At 39.7% G+C, this 23,798-nt stretch overlaps 1 protein-coding gene across 2 annotated transcripts in view; it reads right to left on the minus strand.

The window, feature by feature from the left end:
* Nucleotides 1–7,084: 7,084 nt before the first annotated feature.
* Nucleotides 7,085–23,798, minus strand: part of ZNF507 (zinc finger protein 507) — a 40,146-nt gene continuing 23,432 nt past the window's right edge. The window contains exons 6-7 of one of the 2 annotated variants that reach the window (XM_023229055.2): nt 11,464–11,598; nt 7,085–11,348 (exon numbers count right to left, since the gene is read on the minus strand). In XM_023229055.2, coding sequence (XP_023084823.1) covers nt 10,982–11,348; nt 11,464–11,598 — 502 coding nt within the window. In that variant the 3' untranslated portion in view covers nt 7,085–10,981. The remainder of the gene's footprint in view (nt 11,349–11,463; nt 11,599–23,798) is intronic. The other variant, XM_023229056.2, reaches the window with a different exon arrangement.

A 23,798-nucleotide genomic window follows, 5' to 3' on the forward strand; every position in this document is an offset into this window, starting at 1 on the left:
TCAAATACAGTGGATGTTTCAAGGACAACTGGTATATTTTCTCAGCCAGCTTTGAATTCTGTGATCCTAGATTCATTTCATCTCTTTTTTTAAAAAATATTTTTAATTTTTATTTTTAGAGATCGTATCTCACTCTGTTGCCAAGGCTGGAGTGCAGTGGTGCAATTATAGCTCATTACAGTCTCGACCTTCTGGACTTAAGCAATCCTCCCACCTCAGCCTCCTGAGTAGTTGGGGGTGTTACCTGGAAGAGCAGAGTCCTCAGTTCTTAGTCTTCCTTTGGAGAAGGAATTCGGCCAAGAGACAGTTTAGCCAAAAAAGAGAGAATTGATTGAAGGAAAACAAGAGAGCAGAGAGTTTATTTAGAGAGACAGAATACTTTGAAAGATGAGGCAGAGCCAGCTGAGGAGACAGAATGAGCCAACAGCCGCTCCAAGGGTTCTGTGGTGGGTTTTAATGATGTCTGATTTTTTTCTGGAAGTTCCCGCCTCTGTCTTAAGTCCCTGCCCTTTTTCTTTGTCTAATTTTCCTGCTTCTGCCTTAAGTCCTTGCCTTTATCACTGCCTCGTTCCCTCCCATGCTCATGGGACCCTCTCTTACTACTATTTGGTGGGCATGTGTGGCCGGTGTTGGGTGCAGACTCTACCAAATGGCTGCATTGCTCACTGCCGCCACCCCAGGAGGGTTGTATAGAGGTCAGGTCTGTATTTATTGCACCTGGTATCTTAGGAATTTCTCCTTTGCCATCTTTCCCTCCTTAACAGCACGCAGCTAGCAACATTCTGAGAGGTTTACTGAAGAGTAGGTGATTTACTAGGAGTCTTAAGGGGTGTTCCTTTCTGCATAGGTATTTCCCTGCCTCCTTGCTCACACTGGACTCATTGCACACCCCCTCCAGTATTAGAGATGTTAATAATTTGCAAATTTTGGGTGGTCCCTGGGCATGAGGTTTCCCAGACCTTCCTTTTCTAGGGGCTCCCCCTCCTGCTTATGTCTGGCTGTTTGCCTACTGTAACAGGACTACAGGCGTGTGTCACCACACCCGGCTGATTTTTGTATTTTTTTGTAGAGATGGGGTTTCACCATATTGCCCAGGCTGGTCTGGAACTCCTGGCCTCAAGTGATTCTCCCTCCTTGGCCTCTACAAAGTAGTGGGATTACAGGCATGAGACACTGTGCCTGGTGTGATCTCTTCAGAACTTTTTTTTTTTTTTTTTTTTTTTTTTGAGACGGAGTCTTGCTCTGTCGCCCGAGCTGGAGTGCAGTGGCCGGATCTCAGCTCACTGCAAGCTCCGCCTCCCGGGATTACGCCATTCTCCTGCCTCAGCCTCCGGAGTAGCTGGGACTACAGGCGCCCGCCACCTCGCCCGGCTAGTTTTTTTTGTATTTTTAGTAGAGACGGGGTTTCACTGTATTAGCCAGGATGGTCTCGATCTCCTGACCTCGTGATCCGCCCGTCTCGGCCTCCCAAAGTGCTGGGATTACAGGCTTGAGCCACCGCGCCCGGCCCCAGAACTTTCATATATCACTAATTATATCCCACGAACCATAACTTGGTAACATGACTTCATGTAGTTACAAGGAAGCCTGGGAAATACAGCCTCCCTGGGCAGCTTTGTGCCCAGCTAAAAATTCATGGATATTGAACAACTGGCAGTACCTGCCATTACCCATGTGAAAAGTACATTCTTTTGAAGGTTAAGGTTGATGTGTATTGTTTCAGGCACACCATTAGTCCCTCCCTCCCTCCCATCCTCCCAACCTCCCTCCCTCCCCCGCCTTCCGCTTCCTCCTTCCTCCCCTCCCTTCCTTCCTTCTCTTTCTTGCTCTTTTTCTTTCTTCCTCCTTCCCTCCCTTTCCTTCTCTCTTCTTTCTTTTTTTCTTTTCCTTCCTTCTTTTCCTTTTCTTTCCTTTCTCTTTCCCTTCCCCCTCCCTACCTCCCTTCCGTCCTTTCTCTCCCTCCCTCCTTCCTCCTTTCCTTTCCTCTCTCTCTCTTTCTTTTCTTTCATTGTGCTCTATCACCCAGGGTGTTGTGCAGTGGTGCAATCACAGTTCGCAACAGGCTCAAATGATCCTCCCACCTCAGCCTCCCGAGTAACTGGGACTATACCAGGCTAATTTTTTTATTTTTATTTTTGTAGCGATGGGGTTTCATCATGTTGCCCAGGCTGGTATCAAACTCCAGGCCTCAAGCAATCCTCCTGCCTTTGCCTCCCAAAATGCTGGGATTACAGTGAGCCACTGCACTCGGCCTGATGTCTTGAATTTCAAAAACTCTGAAGGTATTTAATACAATGTATAGGTGCAGCTGGCTTGCCTGTTTACAGTAGATAGGTGTTACTATTTTAGGGTTTTAATTAGTGATCATGCCCTTTGTATCTCATGTCCATACTTATTCTTGTTAGTTTTGTAAGGAATAACCTAGTTAGGAATATGGCTATGAAGCTCTTGTTCCACTTTTTTTTTTGTCGAGACAGAATCACACTCACTCTGTCACCCAGGCTGGAGTGCAGTGGTGCAGCCTCGGCTGACTGCAACCTCTGCCTCCTGAGTTTAAACAATTCTCCTGCCTCAGCCTCCCAAGTAGCTGGGATTACAGGTGCCCACCAACATGCCTGGCTAATTTTTGTATTTTTAGTAGGGATGGGGTTTCACCATGTCAGCCAGACTGGTCTCAAACTCCTGACCTCAAATGATCCACCCGCCTCGGCCTCCCAGAGTGCTGGGATTATAGGCATGAACCACTGCACCGTGCCTTGTTCCACTTTATCTTTCAAGAGTAAGTTTCATCAGTGGATTATGGTTAAAGACAAGTGCTGATTTGGTTTTATTTTTGCCACTTTTGCTGTTTTCCTGCCTCATCACGAGGCCACTTGATACAACTAGTAAGCTATGCCCTGGGCCTGCAGGATGGCACCTGACGTGAAGAGGCTAGCATTTGGACTGGTTTGCAGGTATACTTTTAAATTTTTTATTTTTTGAGATGGAATTTTGCTCTTGTTGCCCAGGCTGGAGTACAATGGCACGATCTTGGCTCACTGCAACCTCCGCCTCCCGGGTTCAAATGATTCTCCTGCCTCAGCCTTCCGAGTAGCTGGGATTAGAGGTGCATGATACCACGCCTGGTGATTCCTCAAAGATCTGGAACCAGAAATACCATTTGATGCAGCAGTCCCATTACTGGGTATATACCCAATGGAATGTAAATCATTGTATTACAAAGATACATGCACGCATATGTTCATTGCAGAACTATTCACAATAGCAAAGACATGAAATCAACCCAAATGCCCATCAATGATAGACTGAATAAAGAAAATGTATGTAATACACCATGGAATACTATACAGACATAAAGAAGAACGAGATTATGTCCTTTGCAGGGACATGGATGAAACTGGAAGCCATTATCCTCAGCAAACTAGCGTGGGAACAGAAAACCAAACACCACATGTTCTCACTTATAAGTAGGGGCTGATCAGTGAGAACACATAGACACAGGGAGGGGAACACCACACGCTGGGGCCTGTTGGGGGTGGGATCGGGGGAGGGAAAGCATCAGGATAAATAGCTAATGCATGCAGGGCTTAATACCTAGGTGATGGGTTGATAGGTGCAGCAAACCACCATGGCACATGTTTACCTATGTAACAAGCCTGCACATCCTGCACATGTACCCTGGAACTTAAAAATTAAAAAAAACAGCTGTCAGACAGTACACTGGAGCTTTTGTCTGCATTTGCAGGCTGAGCACAGGGTTGCTCCAGGGGGGCCCAAATGCCGAAGAGCCTCATGTTAGAGTTTTTCACCTCTGCGGTGGAACTGGTGGACTCCAGTATCACCATTCCAGGGAGGCACAGCTGCACCAACTGTGTTCTCAGGCTTCACGTGGAGAAGGGTTTTAGAAAGTGCAGATAGCCTTGAAACCACTGGTTTCCTACCACTGTTTATTTCAGCATAACTATTTTTTGTGGAATGCTAGCTGTGGAAGAGCAGAAATACAGCTTAAGCTTTGAACCATATCCTGCTGTACTTTTTCTCATAAGCCTGAAATAGAATTTTCTAACACCGTTTGTGGTGGGAAATACTGAATTTAAATGGGACTGCAGATATAAACAAAAAGAACAAGATGTGGATTGACGTGCCTATTTCAGTAAAACAGCCACATTATTTCTGAAATACGCATCAGATGACAAGTAGGAAAAAAAATTGGAGATGTGCACAGTTGTGACAATAAGCCTTTAAATATCAATAGTAGGTGCTAATAAAAATCCTGAAAAATGAATGTTTTATTTTGTTGAGGGTCTGTTCAGGTCCTGTATACATTTCAGATAACACACTTTCTCATTTTAAAACCATACTTGATTATTACTGATCAATCCATGGTAATAACATGGGTAATTATAAATATTCTTTTTGTTTTTCCTTTTAACAAAGTACAAAGCTGATAGAAAGGTGAAACAGTTGGGTCTGAGCTCATGGCTAAGGATTCACGATTTTCTGATTTGTGCAAATATTTTCTTTTTTTTGAGACAGAGTTTCACTTTGTTGCCCAGGCTGGAGTGCAGTAGCACGATCTTGGCTCACTGCAACCACCGCCTCCCGGGTTCAAGCAGTCCTCCAGGCTCAGCCTCCCAGGTAGCTGGGACTATAGGCGTGTGCCACTACAACCAGCTAATTTTTGTATTTTTAGTAGAGATACGGTTTCACCACGTTGGCCAGGCTGGTCTTGAACTCTTGACCTCAAGTGATCTGCCCGCCTCAGCCTCCCAAAGTGTTGGGATTACAGGTGTGAGCCACTGCATCTGGTGACAATTTTTTAAAAGATGTTTTTAGATGTTTTTTCTACATTTACCTAATATGTAGAATCCTTTTAAAACAAACACCGCATTGTAGAAGTACCTGTCTTATATAGATCTGTACAAATTATTACAGAATGACACCTTTTCTATCTGGATTAAGTAACACGACTGGTGTAAATCTGGTTGACTTAAGGAGCAAAAAGCCTTTTGTTACATGGCAGTAAGAATTTATATTAGATGCCTGACATTAAACTTTTTAATTCAAAAGAAAACCTCCTTACCTACATAATCTATTTTGGTAGGGCAAACAATTTAAACTGATTACCCATTATTGGGGGAAAAAAAAAATCAGGAGATTAAAGAAACCAAAGCTGTCATATTCTCATAAACACTTAGTTCAAAAAAAACTAGATACAGTATACTTATTAATGTACCACTAGAAAAATGAGGTCTATAGTCTCCTAGCACAGCATGCAAACTCGACTGTGCTGTACACATAGGTCTCTGGAAATAGTTTCAGCATCTTATGCTCCACTGATTTGGATTCTAAGATACACATCAAAACACACTACCTAAGTCAGTCTATCGTATGGCACCAATTAGTAACTTCTCCATGAATTTACAGGGCCAAAAATGTTCTCATTTTACATATTCACTGATTGACTTGGAAGAAATCTATGTAGAAGAGTACGGACTTTTTCTTAGCTCTGCCAGTTTAATCAACAGCTCTAGACCAAAGCCAACTACCACCTCCTCCCTACCTTTGAAGCTGGCTTTGGAGTCACACATGCTATTCATTATAAAGAGGTGCATTTAAGACTCTTTTCTTTATATCCTGGATTATTCAATTCACTTGTCACCCCAGCCAAGTGGATTAGTCACTGGGGTTATGCTGCACCATGGTTACATGTGCAGGCGGTGTGCTGCAGTCCCACACCACTGACAGGGTGAAGCCGTGGGGGCTGACATCAACACCATAAAGTTGTCAGGAGGCAAGTGAGACTTTTTATAGCTGCATTGTGATTTAATTTATTATTTAATCATGCATTGTTATTTCAAACAAACTGGCTTTAAATACCAGAGATGAAATAGGTTCAAGTCATCAAATATAGTTAAGATCTGAGACAGGTAGACTATAAAAATTACAAAGGAAGAAACAAACTAATTTAGTTATAAAGCACTACTATAAAAAGCTTTCTTTGTAAACAGCCATTTTCTTTCTGGTAGCTCTAGAGCACAAATTATACCATTGTTCTAGTTCAGAGGTCTAGTCAGAAGGCTTTTTCTATCAAATAGGTGGTGAATTAGGCTTTGTGGGCCGTACAGTCTCTGTCGCAATTACTCAGTGCTGCTGTTGTACCTTGAAAATAGCTGTATATGATATGTACACACACAAGCATGGCTGTGTGCCAATAAAACTTTATTTGCCAAAACAGGAGGCATGCTGGCTTTGAAGAGAGGGCCCTAGTTTGCTAATCTCTCTTCTGTACCAGCACTGTCCAAAAGAAATATAATGTAAGCCACACATGTAATTTAAAATTGTCTAGTAGCTACATCTAAAAAAAGGTAAAACTAATTTTAATATTTTATTTAAACCAAAATATCATTTCAACATGTAATCAATATAAAATACTGTTAATATATTTCCTTTCTTTTTGTACTAAGTCTTTGCAACTGCTATGTATTCTACACTTAGATCATATTATAGTGGTTGCCACACTGGACCATATGTTCTAGAGCTTCCATGCTAGGATTCTCTGATTTGGAGGTTAGTGACACAGTTTCAGATTGGGTTCTTCAAAGACAGGGGATATGATTACGTTGTCCCTGGGAAGCATGGGATGAAATATTTGGTCTTGGTCACTTTCAACTGAGGTGGCTCAGGATTCTAGGGCACAAATGGATAACTAGACCCACAATACAGTCAGATGATGTTAGCTTCATTTGTCAATGCAACAAATATGATGTCAACAGCTATCTGTATACATTACAAAATGATCAAAGTGTGAACATATCACTGTAGTTTTTGGCCTTCGCTAAGGAATGCTAATTGTCAATAGCAGAACTAGTCATTAGCACTTTGACTATATCAGAATTGAAAGCATATAAGCATGTCACATTTGGAAGAGAAACTGAACTGGGTAGCAAGGAAAAATCTTCAAAATTAGACTGAATTTTTAAAATGATTTTAAAAGCTAAATGCTTATTCAATTTATCGTGTAACAGTCTAATGCTAGTCAGCAACAGATTAACAAGTTATTAAGAGTCATCATAAACCTTCGTTTAACCCTTGGGGAGCTTTTAATTATTTAAATACAACTTTCTAAGCAATAAAGTCATCATTTCCAGGAAAAGAATGGACACAACCCATGGTTAATAAAACTTGGAGGCAAGTTTTTTTTAACAAAAAATTTATTACCAAAATACAATATTAAAGTCAATACATGACAAACTCCTGTAAAGCAAAATAAATTATTCTAACATTGTACAGTATTTCCAAAGGTAGTTAAAGAAGCACTACAGACCTTGCCTCACTGTTCTGAACAGATGAACTGTTCTCCCATGAACACAGTCCTAGAGTTTCAGCTTTAAGGCATGCAGCTCGATGTGCAGGATAATTTTACAAAATGCAAATCATCCTATTTTAATAAGATACAGTGTCAGAATTAACTGTAGTCTTTACATGTCAGTATTCCAGAAATTTTTATACTTTGGCTATAGAAGCAATGCCATAGTGTTACACAATACTTATTTCTTAAAAAAATACATGTATTCATGTTCATGAATATCAAACGCAAATTTCTATTAAATATATTTTATCGAATATTACTTAGAGCACCTTGCTGTACAATTTAAAAAGATTAAATAAGTGTCTATGAAAACTAAAAACACAATAAGTCTCAACAGAGAAGCCTGCTTGTCTTTGTCAAGCCAATTACAGCACAGGAAGGTGCAATGTAAACATGGATGCCCACCATTTACTTTGTGAGAAAAAAACAAAATAATTATGAAGCCACCAGCAGCCACCTTCAATAGAAGAAAGATCCAGAACAAAGGCTTCGGTTGGTGTCACAACATTGCACTATCTGGCCAAAGAACTTGGACTACCGATCAAATGGAATATTAGCATGATACTGTTGAACACTGGGACACCTGCCGTATTCTGGATGATGAGAGAAAGGGAGAAAATGATAGAGCCCTGAAAAGTATTCTTTATAATGATCAGAATGCATCATCTTCCCCCCTCCCCACCTTTGCCATATGCAGTTTCTTTTCAAGGCTGTTTTCACTATCACATCTTAGAATTTTTTAAGTGTTCAGAGCAGAAAACAAATAGTGAGCTCTGTCTAATAAGTCTAATGCCAATAAATAAAATGTTATTCCTATGAAGGAATTGCTACTGAATTTTTTTTTTTTTTGCGGTGGGGGGCGGTGGTGGGTAACAGGACCTCATCTGTTACCCCAGTTGGAGTGCAATGGTGCCATCACGGCTCACTGGAAGCCTCGATCTCCCAGGCTCAAGTGATCCTCCGACCTTAGCCTCCCGAGTAGCTGGGGTACAGGCACATGCCAACTAACTATGCCTGGCTAATTTTTAGTTTCTTGTAGATGGGGTCTCCCCTTGTTGCCCAGGCTGGTCTTAAACTTCTGGACTCAAGCAGTCCTCCAGCCTTGGCCTTCTAAAGTATTGGGATTACAGGTGTGAGCTGCTGTGCCCAGGCTACTGATTATTTTAATAGCTATCTCTGCTACAATTAAAATTGCATAATCTTCATTATCACTTTTAGAAAACTCAACTGTTCTTGGTAGACACATTGTTAACTTAAGGCTTGCCACAAAATGATCATGGGAAGGTAAAGAACCTCCTTGATATATACTTCCTCCTATGGGCCAGGAGAAAGCTTTTAAGGACAATTCTAAGGCCAGAATCAAATGAAACTTTAAAGGCTTTGAACTTCTGGGTTAGTTTTTTCCCCATGAGGTGGAGAAATTTTAAATCCATGATTCCAAGTGGAAAATTTAAGTAACAATCAATGGAATTAGTTTAAAGAAATAAAGGAAGGTAATTTAAAAATTCACATCTTTCAAATTTTGGGGATGCTTATTATTATTTTCTAAATATGACATAAAACTAAAGCCGAGGAAATATTATAAAACAAGATTCTTCTAAGGTTGTTGATTTTCAGAACAACCTATTTTTATAAAGAAATACTGAGTCATTGTACCAGCAATGAAAAAACTGACTTACAATATGAGTGGCAACAGTATGGGTAATAATAATGAAACCATTTTAAATGTTTTATTTGAATTTGAAATTAAAATGTTTCCATTCTGAAAAAAGGAGAAAATGCATATAAGTCCACATTCAGTGGATTTGAGGAATACAGTATATATAAATCCATTTCATATTTTTAAAAACCATGTATCAGAAATGGATTAACTTTCATAAATAAATTAAAACTACCTAAATAAAAAGGCTGCAAAGTTACAATCATTTATGTTTGCTTAAATATCACCAAAATGAGATTAGAAAGAAAAAAAAAACAACAAATCAGAAAATGTTGCAAGATGTCTGGCCCCACTTAAATAATTCCTAGTAATAATTTTATAAATATTAATCCAATCATACCTGGACTTTGCGAACAGAATTCTTCCTAAAATGTGCCTACAGCGTTTCCCATTCGAAAACCTTCACAGTGTTCCAAGTTGATCGGTCACAGCCTCATCTCAGGTGTTAGAAATCAATATTCAGATATTCAGAAATAGCACCATGAGGATGGTGCACGGAAGAGCGCACCGACCTTTTCACTTGTAGGCAGAATTTACTTTAACAAAACAATGCATAAATGAGTAATCAGAACTACAAAAACAAAAACACCCTGTTTTCTTCACTCCTTGAAATAATTAAATCACAAAATGTGTAATTAATAAGACTACATCTATTTGATGGTGAGTTTTAATGCTTAAGCATTTTGCATTGGTTTTCCATATGTCCTGTTGCACTCTTAACAAAATAGAACTTCCCAGATAGGAGGAATCCTATAGACTTGCCAAATGCTATTTGTTATTAAAATTTGTACAAACAAGCTGAATTTTTGCTATTAATTTTAGTCACATTTGGTTATATTCCTCTTCTGCTAAATATAACTAAATTAATATATCCCAGGAAGGAAAAGCTCAACACAGCAGTACTCATTTTCAGCAGCTTCTAAATCTCACCCCTCATCCCCTAAGGGATTTTTGGAAATAGTTCAAACCATTTCCAGTGCAGGATGATCAAATGTAAATTTTCATACATTGTTTCTTTCACACACTTTCAGATAACAAGTGTGGTCTCATTTAGCAGAGAGTATTAGAAGGTCTATGTACTATGAAGAAAGTATGCCAAATTCTAACAGACACTGAAAAGAACCTCTGAGGACACACAAGACGATTTAGCATTACTATGAACTGAGATCTGGTTTGAGTCTGGTGGGAATCACCTGTTTCATCCTCGGCTCACAAGAAATTCATTGTAAATTTAAGACAATACTTCTTGAATGCCTATTTACAATCTAGTTTTGAATTGAGAGGTCTTTTCTTTTTTAAGGTTACTCCTTAAAACATGTCCTAGATTGAGTATGATGAATTTCTATCAATTTAGGGATTTCAATAGATCATTTCAAAGCCCTCTAATTATGTTTCCTTGTTGACTCTGTTTGTAACACTGAAAAAAACCCCTCCCAGAACTGCCTCCCATTTCTCACTGGAGGCCTCAAGTCTGCATTTGAGAAGTGAGAAGAAAACTAAGCTCTGCTTAAGACTGTGACCTTTTTATGACTTTTAGAATGGTTCCTGAAAAGCCCTTTCTTAACTCTTTTGCTTGCATTTCTACACTCTAATAAGCTTTAATAAATACACTCAACACTAAGAAGGGGTGACAGAGGGTTACTACAGGATTACACCTCTGCTTCCTCTTCGACCCACTCCCCCTCACTCAAAATATTTAAATATCATTACTGCTTGTCCATTTGGAATTCCTTTTATTACAAGCTTGGTTCTAAAGTCACATCTGTCATTTTCTTGAAGATCACATCAATGATTTCTTCTGTGGCTAGGAAGTTGTTTGACAGCGCAAATGTGAAACTGTGGTGAAGGAATCCTCTTCTACTGCTTTCGTGTTTGAGTCATTATTCCACCTAATTTGTGTTTAGAGCTGTGTTGTGGTCCTTATTCAGGATGATGTTTACAATTTCACCCTCGTGCTCTTTCATATGATCCAAGAGGTTTTCTTTGCTGGTTGATTCAAAACCACAAATACAACAGCAGAAGAGTAAAACGCAGTACTCCATACCAGGAGGGGCCAGACTGGAGATTTTTTCTAAACTGTATGAGGTATTACTTGTAGGGCTCAGTTTTTCATTCTCACTGGGACCCAGAACTTCGGTGGGAGTCTGGGAAATCAGTTCTGCAGATGACACTGCATTTTCCGAACTTCCAGTGATGGGATCAGAACTCTCTTCACTGCTCTTTAATTGAGTCTTTGCAGGGGATTTCCCCAGAACTCTTAAAAACAAAACAAACACACCACACCGTGAGGAGGCTATAATGTAGAACTAGTAGATTTAATCCTGGCTTTAATTTACATATAGCAATAAAGGGAGGGGGTAGGATGAAATACCTGCCACTTTGTGAAATTGCGTCGTTAATAGCCTTGTTTACTTGTTCATAGTTGTAATTTTGGTCACTTGCATGTTTCCACATATGAGACTTCAAAGAAGGAGGATGGCTACACACATACCCACACAGAGAGCATCTGGAAGACAGGCAGGCAAAGGAAAATAAGAACGGTCCCATAACACCAGTGAAAAATTATCACGATTCTGTAACAATCTTATAGCCCTTCTTCCGGACCCTTGTTAGACACAGATTCATTCACTGAATCTAAGATGTTACTCATTCTAAGAGGTACACTGATTTCAGAGAGGTCCTAGAATAGATGTCCTGGAATCAATGAAAGAAGGTGTTTTATAAAGAATGAGTAACAATCAAGACAAACATTCCAGATTACTTTAGCTATTACAATATTTGGAAAGATTTTTGATGTAATATGCAAAATATTTGCTCTAAATTAATCACACACAGGAAGAAAAACTTACACAATTAATACTTTATACCACTCTACTACTTGAGAAAGCAAAAAGGAAATGAAATGATTTTCAACATGAACTCTATACTCTTTACAGACCCACAAAAAAATGGAAGCAGTCATCTTGAAAAAGCTTCAACAATTTAGATTTCATAAATAAAACAAATAATCTTAAAAAGTTTATATTAAAAAACAATTGTTCTACATAGTTGGGTACACTTGGTAAAATCTGAATTTAACAATGAAGGATTTTTAGAAAAATTAATATACTTTATTTTTTAGATGTCTTTAGGTTTACAAAAAAAACTGGTCAGATAGAACTGAGTCCTCACATGCCCCCTCCTCCCCTGCTCCCAATTCCTCCATTAATATCAGTGTGCTATATTGGTTATAAATGATGAATCTATATTGATACATTTTTTATTAACAAAAGTCCATAGTTTACATTACGGTCTGCTATTTGTGTTGTACAATTCTATGGGTTGTTTTGTTTTTGTTTTTTGAGACAGAGTCTTGCTCTGTTGCCCAGCCTGGAGTGCAGTCTTGCTCTGTCACAATCTTGGCTCACTGCAACCTCTGCCTCCTGGATTCAAGTGATTCTCGTGCCTCAGACTCCTGAGTAGCTGGGATTACAGGCATGCACTTCCATGCCTGACTAAGTTTTATATTTTTGATAGTGATGGGGTTTCACTATGTCATCCAGGCTGGTCTCGAACTCCTGGACTCAAGTGATCCACCCACCTCCCAAAGTGCTGAGATTACAGGTGTGAGCCACCATGCCCAGCCAATCCTGTGTTTTGACAAAGGTATAATGCCATGAATCCACCATTCCAGTGTCATATGAATAGTTTCACTGCCCTAAAAATGCCCTGTACTCCACCTTTTCATCCTTCCTTCCTGCCCCGGAATCCCTGGCAACCACTGATTTTTTTATTGACTCCATAGTTTTACCTTTCCCAGAACATCACATAATTGGAATCATAGCAATATGCATGTACGATTTTTCCATGTCTGTCAGGGGTTGATCAGTCTTATCGCTGAGTAATATTACACTGTGTGGATGTACCATAGTTTGTTCACTCACCTGCTGAACAATATATTGGTTACTTCCAGTTTTTTGCAAATATGAATAATTGCTGATATGAACATTCATGTGCAAAGTTGTTTTGTTTTGCTTTTGAGACTGGGTCTTACTCTGTTGCCCAGGTTGGAGTCCAGTGGCACGACCAGAGCTCACTGCAGTCTCAAACTCCTGGGCTCAAGCAATCCTCCTGCGTCAGCTTCCCAGCAAGCGCAGGTTTTTATAAGGAAAGCGCTTATAAGGATAAAAGTTGTCATCATTTGGGCAAATACCTAGGAGCATAATTGCTGGGTCGTACTGTAAAACTGTCATCTTTTTAGGAAACTGCAAATGCACTTTTCCAAAGACATTTTTGTTAAATACTTAATTACAAACCTAACAAATCAGATAACTTACCTGAACTCTTTCCTACACCAATAAGAGACACAGTCAGCAATAACGAGGCACAAAGAAAATCAAACGGCATAGGAGTAAATAAAACAATTAAATACGGGCAAAGACTAAACTCTTATTCTGACCCACCTCCAATTTAACTTTGTGATAGCATGCAGCAGTATTCTTTTTTTACACACCCTGAGGAATCAGGTCCAAGGCCAAAGGTCTCTGATCTCAAGAAATACCAGTCCACTTACAGGCAATACACAGGCAGTTCTTTTTTTTTTTTTTTTTTTGAGACAGGGTCTTGCTCTGTTGCCCAGGCTTGAGTGCAGTGCAGTGGTGCGATCATGGCTCACTGCAGTCTTGGCCTCCTGGGCTCAAGTGATCCTCCCGCCTCATACTCCTTAAGTGCTAGGATTACAGGCATGAGCTACCACACCTGGCCCAAATAGGCAATTCTTGATAGAACTTCTAATAAACTCAACTATATGAAAAGATGTTCAATCTCACTAACAATCAGGGAAATGTATCACACCCCTCAGATTGGCAAAGATAAGTCTGATAAGATGTGGAATCTGATAAATCTGGTAAGATTTTTCCACAGATGTGGAAAAATGGAAATGTACAAATTTTATGTATGGCGCTCTGAAGAACAATTTGGCAATATCTATTAAGGCTGAAGTGGCACACACCTGTAGCCCCACAATTCTAGTGTTCACAAGGAAACACATACAAGAATCATCCTAGCTACGAACAGCAAAAAAAGATACAACCCACAGCCCCTGTTCTTCCACAAGGATATGAAAACAAATTAGTTTATTTTCATATAGTGGAATGTTATAAAGTGGGGTTGAAAAAAAACAACCAAAAAACCCCCATGAGATCTACACTTAGCACCAGGAACCGATGTCAATAATGATCAGTGAAAAGAAAAATAAAAAGACCTGTTAGGTTTTTAACTTAAATAGTTGAAATACCAAAACCAACAGAATGTATTGTTTAATACATCCATATATATGTATATACACATACATATATGTTATGTACATAGAAAAGTTATTCACGAATACCTGAAATGATACACTTCACTATCAAGACATCAAGACAATGGGGTACCTCTCAGGAGGAAGGGTTGAAGAAGTAAGAAATTGAAGCTTTAGCTGTATCTACAATGTTTTATTTCTTCAAAATGTGGTAAAATGTTGGACGTTTCATTATTTAAATACTTAAAAAATTGTTCCCCTTTTAAGCTTTTACAGCCTGCATTCTCCTTAAGATTTTATTACAGCTGGTATAATAAAATAAAATCACTACATTTTATTCTTGGTTATCTACCAAAAAAAACTAATCTTAATTCATTTTACTTTGCCCATTTATATCTGAGATGCAGCCATTTTTTGACAAACCTCAATAAACTATAATATTTTCACTAACATCTTTATCAGAGGGTGGGCAGCTGGCAACTTTTCCACCCCCAAACCATTAAACTCAGTGTCTGTATCTGTGACTGTCACACGGTGGTGGTGTGTACTATAGTGTGGTTACAGTCCCCTGCTCAAATGTCTCTGGATCAGTTGCTTGAGAAGGGCAACTAATCCAGCTCGATGCCAGCCAAGAGATGCCCACTCCCTTCCACCTAGTGCCTCTACCAAGGTGCCTTTACATGTCGGGCTCTCATACGTTAATTTTTATGTTATGCTAAGGGGAAACAGACATGAAATGCTGGCTCTTCAGACACCTGCCTCCTAACTTACATTCAGACTGTGGTCCTGAGGCCTCACCCGAAAATTCTTTATCCGGAATGATCCCCCAGTGACAAGCCATACTTATGCAACAAGAATTTCATACTTTTGCAAAAACTGGGTCAGAAAGTAAACACCAGAAATCGCAAATGTATCCTATAGAACATCTCTAATGTTATTCCAACCTTTTAAAAATAAGAGAGAACTGTTTACTGTTTTCCTTAAAAAAAAAAAAAAGCTTCTCATTTTAGAATAGTTACAGATATAGATGCAGATACATAGAAAAGTTATTTCCCTTACTGTTAACACGTTACATTCCTGGGGTACATCTGTCACAAATCAGGAGCCAATGTTCCTTACATCATTATTAACTGAAGTCCACACTTTATTCAGATTTCCCTGGTTTGTACTTAACATCCTGTTTCTGTTCCACGACCCCATCCAGGAAACAACATGGCTTTTAGTCCTCACATCTCCTTAGGATCTTCTAGACTGCAATTGTTTCTCCTACTTGCCTTGTCTCTTTTGAGACGCATTTTCACTCTGGCGCCCAGGCTGCAGTGCGGTGGTGTGGTCTCGGCAAACTGCAACCTCTGCCTCCCAGGTTCAAGCGATTCTCCTGCCTCAGCCTCCGGATTAGCTGGGATTACAGGCGTGCACCACCACGCCTGGCTAATTTTTGCGTTTTTAGTAGACACAGGGTTTCATCATGTTAGCCAGGCTGGTTTCTAACTCCTGACCTCAGATGATCCGCCTGCCTCGGCCTCCCAAAGTGCTGGGATTACAGGCGTTGAGCCACCAAGTCTGGCCAACTTGCCTTGTTTTTAATGCCCTTGACAGATCTGAGGAACATGGGTCAGATATTTTGTAAATGTCCCTCAAGTTGGGGCTGTCTGCTATTTTTTTCACAGTTAGACTAAACTGATGAGTTCTTGGGAGAAAGGCCACAAAGGAAAAGGGCCGTCCTCCTGACATCCCACTCTCAGGAGAACTTGCCCCTGACATTCCTCCCCTGGCTGAGCTCAGGTTTCTCCAGGGTCAAGCTCCTCTTTCTCAACCCTGTTTCCATAGTGTACCACTGGGAAGGTGGTCACTGTGTGCAGCCCACACTTAAGAGCTGGCATGATCACCCGCCTCCTCGAGGGAGGGGTATCTATGTCAATTATGTGGAATTCTTCTGCACAGGATGTGTCTATTCTCACCCACCTATTTATTCAACCATTTATGTACATCAGTATGGACACATGGGTATTTTATACTTTGGGGTATAATTCTGTATTGCACTATTTATTTTGTTGCTCAAACTCCTCCAGCCTTGCCCCGTGGGCCTCTGTGGTTGGCTCCCACGTCCTTCTGCCACACCCCGAGTTTTGTTTCTTAAAAGCACTTCCTTACTTGCTGGTCCTATGAGACGTTCCAAGATCACCTTGCATATTCCCCACCAGTCCTAGACTAGACTGATAATTTCTCTAGTTCTTTCTATTGGAAAAAGGTATCAGAAACCAAGATTTGGGTGATAGGTGAACTGCTTTAATTTTTAAATAACTTTTTTCCTGATATCAAAAATTGACTCTAGAAAATTAGAAATATACAGGAAAAAAAAAAAAAAAGAAAACAAAAATCAATCATAGCCTTTTCACTAGATATAACCATTATTATTATTTTGATGTTTACTTTCCAGTATTTAAAAATACATATATTTTTATAAAATTTGAATTATGGAAGGCTACTGTTACAATTTAAACTTTCTACAATGAAGTATTTATTGACTACAATAAGCTGCCTAGCATTTCACATTGGATGGAATTGGTGGAATTCCATTTAATTCTCTGTTTTATGTAGAATATATAATTGTGACAACTGACAATCATCTTTGCATAAAAATTTCAGGCACTTAAAGATTCTTGGAACACAGTCTATAAACTTTAATTTGTGTACCAGCATGTGCTCATTCTTTTAGGGGAGACTTATTCTAGGAATACAGACAGTTCAGTATTAGGAGCTTCATTATTATGAGTCACCATTTGAAAGGATTGGAAGAGAAAAGGCATATTTTTGCTGGTGTTGCTGAGACTAAATCTAAAAAAAAAAAATCAATATTCATTTTTAAATTTCTGATTATGGAAATCATTAAACAAAGACAAAATTATAAATAAAAATGTGATGAATCCGTACCATCCAGTTTCAATACTGATTGTTGGCATTTTGCTAATCTTGTTTCGTGTATTCTCCTAACTTAAAGTTGCTTGATTTTTGCAGACATGTCTTATTCAAATTAGGATCCAAATGAGATCTACATTTCATATTTGGTTGGTAAGTCTCTTAAGTCTCTTTTAATCTATAATATCTCTTTCTTTCTTTCCCGTCACCCCTCATGCATGTATCTGTTGAAGATATCAGGCCATCTGTCTTGCAGAATCTCTCACTACATGGACTACACTGAGGACTTTCTGGTGATGTCGTTTATCATATCCCTGTGTCCTTCATGTTTCTTGTGAACTGGAAGTGAGATCTAGAAAAAAGTTTCTCAGCTTCTGCATTCCTGACATTTGGGGCTAGGTAATTCTTCACTGTGACGGCTGTCTGGGCAGCAGGTTGTCCAGCAGCATTGCTGGCCTCTACTCACTAAATGCCAGTAGCGCTTTCTCCATCAATTGTGACAAACATAGTAATGTCTCCAGACACTGGCAAATGTCCTCTGAGGGGGCAAAAGCACCCTTAGTTGGGAACCAATGATCTACAGATGTCATTTCATTAGATTCAAGGTCATATTTAATTTTCTTTCTTTTTTTTTTTTTTTTACAAATATACTCCATGGGTATAGCTGTGTATTTCCTATTGCCAAACTCAGGAGGCACTTAAACCAACAACACCTAACCCAATACACATTCTTAATAAAACTTCTCTACAAAATAAGGTAGATGGATAATTCTTCAATATCATAAAAATATAACTTTCTCAACTCCAAAACTAGTGTCAAGCTTAATTAGGAACCACCAGGAGCATTTCTATTAAATTCAAGAACAGAACAAGGACATTTACTATCCCCACTGTTATGCAGTGTTGTGGAGGTACCAGCTAGGACAATCAGACGAGGGAAAGAAAGAAGAGATATAGGCCCAGTGTGGTGGCTCACACCTGTAATCCTAGCACTGTGGGAGGCTGAGGTGGGCGGATCACCTGAGGTCATGAGTTTGAGACCAGCCTGGCCAACACGGTAAAACCCTGTCTCTACCAAAAATACACGAGCCATGCATGGTCGCGGGTGCCTGGAATCCCAGCTACTTGGGAGACTGAGGCATGAGAATCTCTTGAACCCAGGAGGTGGAGGTTGCAGTGAGCCGAGATCATACCACTGCACCAATGCACTCTAGCAGAAGACTCTGTCTCAGGAAAAAATAAAAAATGAAAAAAGAAAGAAAGAAAAGCTATAAACAGAAAGGAAAGTATGAGAAAATGATCTGCAGATAATGTAATGATATACCTTAACAATCCAATAGAAAATTAAAAACTGTTACTAAGTAAAGCCACAAATCTAACATTCCGTACAGATCAACAACTTTCTTATATGGAAACAATATTAAAATGCTAGCAAAATACTAGAAGAAGGAAAAAATTTACAATAGAAATGGAAAAAATAAAATATACAAGAACAAGCCTAACAATGAGTGTGTGTGTGTGTATGTGTGTGTGTGTGTGTGTGTGTGTGGTCCTTGCTTTGCACAGTTCTGAGCTGCATGAATTTCAGTTACTATGGCTTAGTTAAACATTATCAGTCCCCCAACAGCATGGTTCCAATTTCAGTTATTAACTACTATGGGAATATGAACTGTGAGTAACTGCAGAGAACAAACTTCACTGGCAGCTCTTCAGTCTACTATGTAAACAGAGATGTATCATGGCCAGTGACCAAGCAAGCCTTTCAAAGCTGGTGACTGGTCACTGTGCTATGCCGTTCACTCCCCAACAGCAAAACATGTAGTTATGCTGCATCCTTATCTCCCAACGTTAAACCTGCAGGACATGTTACGAAAATGGATAGTCATAAGAGAGGAACTGGCCAACAAAATTGAAGTGCAGCAAAAACCCACAAAGTGATAATGCTGGAAGCAAAATTAGACATAAATGTAAATGAATTCTAGAACAAATAAATAACTGGCCACAGGAATGCTGACACTGCTGACACTGAAGAAAACTTGGGATATGCAGCCAGAGGATCTTAGTGAAAGTGAATTTAACAACGAGGTATGTAGTTCCTGAAGGAAGTTATGGCAGCAAAAAAGTTTGTGTTAAAGGAACTCTTGGAGACAATTTCTTAGAAAGGACAACTGACTACTTGCCAAAGCACAGGAAAGATGCTCATTCTAGACTGTAAAGGACACAACGAGAAGGCAAGCACTATTCAAACCACTCAATAAGTCTCTTACAAAGAGACAAAACATTTTATTTCTCAAAGTTTCTAAGTGTTGTATGATCTGAATTTACGTGTCCCCCGCCTCCCACCCCCGCCCCCGCCTGTCTGAAATTCCTATGTGAAAACTTTAACCTCCAAAGGGATAGTATTAAGGTGGGGCCTTTGGAAGGTAACTAGATCATGAGGGCAGAGGCCTTGTGAATGTGAGTGGTATGATCTGAATGTATGTGTACGTGCCCCCCCCGCTGAAATTCCTATGTGGAATCTTAATCCCCAAAGGGATAGTATTAAGAGGTGGGGCCTTTGGAAGGTGACTAGGTCATGAGGGCAGAGGCCTTGTGAATGGGATTAGTGCCCTTATAAAAGAGGCTCAGGGGAGCTTTATTGCCCCTTCCAGCATGTCAGGATGCTGCAAAAAGGTGTTATTTATGAAGTAGGGAGCAGGCCCTCATCAGACATCAAAGCTGCTGACACCTTGAGCTTGGACTTCCCAGCCTCCAGAACTGTGAGCAATACATTTCTGTTGTTCATAAATTACCCAGTCTAAGGCATTTTGTTATAGCAGCCTGAATGGACTAAGACACAGCACCACAGTTTAGATATGGTCTGTCTGTCAATACCAAAACTAACGTTGAAATTTGATCCCCAATATGGCTGTACTGGGAGGAAGGGCCTCGTGTTTCTGTGTTTGGGGGTGGATTCCTTATAAATGGGATGTTGGTGTTGTTCTCTCAGTGGTGGGTGGGTTCCTGCTCTTCCAAGACTGGACTGGTTCTTGGAATGAATTAGTTCTCCTGAGAGTGGGGCGTTATGAAGCCAGGACACCCCTGAGTTCTTTGGTTCTTCGCATGTGTCCCCCCTTTTGTGTCTTTCTCCGCCATGTTGTGTTGTAGCACAAAATCCTTCACCAGAAGCCAGGGCCAGGCCCTCAAACTTTTCGGCCTGCAGAATTGACAGCTGAAAAAAATGCCTTTTCTTCATTTGGAGCATTGTGGGTTATCTGATTTGCCATGCTATCAGAGCCCTTTGCTTATGGATTGTTGTTTTAAATTACTGAGCCAATTCCTGTCCACTCAACTGGTCAAGAAATGTTATCTCTTTATTTAAACCCTTTTCTATTATATAGTCTATATTCCTTGCATAAAAATGGAATATAGGCAAGTATAAAGATAAATTCTAAAAAATTACTTGCATAGCTTTCTAGTCTTTTTAAATGTACATATGTAGATCTGAAGCAAAAAGTAGAATCATACTATAGATTTTTAATCCTACTTTTGACAATGTTCCATGAGTATCTTCTCAAGTTAAAAATTATGCATTTTCAATGGGGTATAACGTTCCATCCTATGAAAATATCGTAATTTAACCACTCTACTAAGTAGCATAGAGCTAGAATGTTTTTGATATTTCTGACATTATAAACAATGCTATAACAAATTATCTTGTACATCAATATAAATGCATTGCAGATTATTCTTTAGGACAGAGTTCATTTCTCCCCAAGACTCCTTAAGTATAATAAAGAATGGGCCGGGCGTGGTGCCTCATGCCTGTAATCCAGCACTTTGGGAGGCCGAGGAAGGCGGATTACGAGGTCAGGAGATTGAGACCATCCTGGCTAACACGGTGAAACCCCGTCTCTACTAAAAATATAAAAAATTAGTCAGGCACGGTAGTGGACGCCTGTAATCCCAGCTACTTGAGAGGCTGAGGCAGGAGAATGGCATGAACCTGGGAGGCAGAGCTTGCAGTGAGCCGAGATCACGTCACTGCACTCCAGCCTGGGCGACAGAGCGAGACTCCGTCTCAAAACAAAAACAATAATAATAATAATAATAATGATAAACAATGAACACTCCTAGTTGAGACACAGGACATTACCAATATACATTTGAGACTCCCTGTGTGCCTCACCTCAATTGCCTCCCCTTCCTTTCCAGAGATAAGAACGTTCCTGGGCTGTGGGGCACAGCATTTTTTTGTTTGTTTTTTTGACACGGAGTTTCACTCTTGTTGCCCAGGCTGGAGTGCAATAGCGCAATCAATCTTGGCTCACCGTAAGCTCCCCCTCCCAGATTCAGGTGATTCTCCTGCCTCAGCCTCCTGAGTAGCTGGGATTATAGGCATGTGCCACCACACCTGGCTAATATTTTTAGTAGAGACAGGATTTCTCCATGTTGGTCAGGCTGGTCTCGAACTATCGGCCTCAGGTGATCCACCCGCCTTGGCCTCCCAAAGTGCTGGGATTACAGGCATGAGCCACTGTGCCTGGCCGGGCACAGCCATTTTTAAGGCTCTGATCTATAAATGTAGTACCCAGAAAAAGGAGAAATGATAGAAAATATGTTTTGACAGTATGGTAAAGACATAAAAACAGAAATGCAGATCCATGGAACAGAATAAATGGCCCAGAAATCAATCTAAACATACACAGTCAATGAATATTTGACAAGGGCACCAAGAGGACATAATGAAGAAAGAATAGTCTCTTCAATAAATGGTGCTGGGAATACTGGATATCCACATGCAAAAGAATTAAATTGGATCCATATCTTACATCATCCACAAAAATCAACTCAAAATGGATAAAATAGCTGAATGGAATATCAGAAACTGTCAAACTCCTAGAAGAGAATACAGGGAAAAATCTCGCTGCAGTGGCAATGATTTTTTTGGATATGACACCAAAAGCTCAGGCTACAAAAGCACAAATAAAAGGGACAACATCAAACCAAAAAACTTCTGTACAGCAAAGAAAACAATCAACAAAAGGAAAGAGCAACCTAAGGACTGCAAAAAAAAAAAAAAAAAAAAACTGCAAACCACATATCTGATAAGGGGTTAATATCCAAAATTTATAACGAACACTTATAACTCAATAGCAGAAGGACAAATAACTCGATTAAAAAATGAGCAAAGGACCTGAAAAGATATTTCTCCAAAGACATAAAAACTGCAATAGTGATATGAAAATGTATTCAACATCACGAATCATCAGAGAAACACAAATTAAAACCACTATGAAATGATAACCTGTTAGGATGACTATTATCAAAGACAAAAGAGAGAATAAATGTTGGCAGGGGTGTAGGGAAAAGGAAATCCTACTACACTGTTGGTGACAATGTAGATTGGTACGGCCATGAAAACTAGTATGGAGGTTCCTAAAGAAATTAAAAATAGAACTACCACATGACCCAGAAATCCCTCTTCTGTGTAGGAGATGAAATGGCCACCTTACCAGGTATCCGCGTTTCCATGCTCAGTGCAGCATTCCTCACAAAAACCAAGGTATGGAAACGACCTAAGTGTCCACTGACGGACAAATGGATAAAGAAAACGTGGCATGTGCGCGACACACACACACACACACACACACACACACACACACACACAATCATTCCACCTTAAAAAGGGAGATCCTGCCTTTTGCCACAACATGGATGGGCATGCCTCATGCTAATAAGCCAGACACAGAAAGACAAGCATTGCTCAATGTTACTTAAAAGTCCAATACACACACACACAGAGAAGGAAGGAGTGGTTACAAGGGGCTGGGGGTGGGGAGGGAGAGAAGATTCTGGCATACAAAGCAGCATGTATGTAGGATGAACTTGTCTAGAGATCTAATACACAGCATAAGGACTATAATCAAAATGTACTGTATTAGGAATTTTTGTTAAATAAGTAGATTTTAGCTGCTTTTGCCACACAAAAAAAAATGTAAGATGACAGATATGCTAATTTGCTTCACTATAGTAACCATTTTACTATCTATATTCTATACATCATATGATTAACCTCCAATATATACAATAAGATTTATTAAAAAACAAAACAAAAACATTTAAAAAAAGAAAATATGTTTTGAAACAGAGGCTATGTCTAACAAATCATTTCTAACCACCTCACCAACAGACCAGCAACAACCATATTTCCACGTAGGGTAAATTGCTCCTTCCTATCCCGCCCCATCCATTGGGCAAAAAAAGTCTTAAACCAAAACGAAACCACACTGACAAAAAAGCACACTGATCATGACACCACCTGTCATGATTCTGCTTTGCTTCCTTGGTGGAACTGCTGGATGCTCCTGGTGACAGAGCCATTTGGGACTCCTTTACCAAGGCAAAGTCATACACATGACATTTAAAAAAACACCCTAACAGTGTGATTGCTGGACTCCTAGAGTGGCCTGTAAATATGGCCATTGTTGAATCCAGGCTTTGGAATGTCCAAAGAAGCACAATTT

This window comes from Piliocolobus tephrosceles, chromosome 21 (genome assembly GCF_002776525.5).
Source record: "Piliocolobus tephrosceles isolate RC106 chromosome 21, ASM277652v3, whole genome shotgun sequence".
Classification (NCBI taxonomy): Eukaryota; Metazoa; Chordata; class Mammalia; order Primates; family Cercopithecidae; genus Piliocolobus; species Piliocolobus tephrosceles.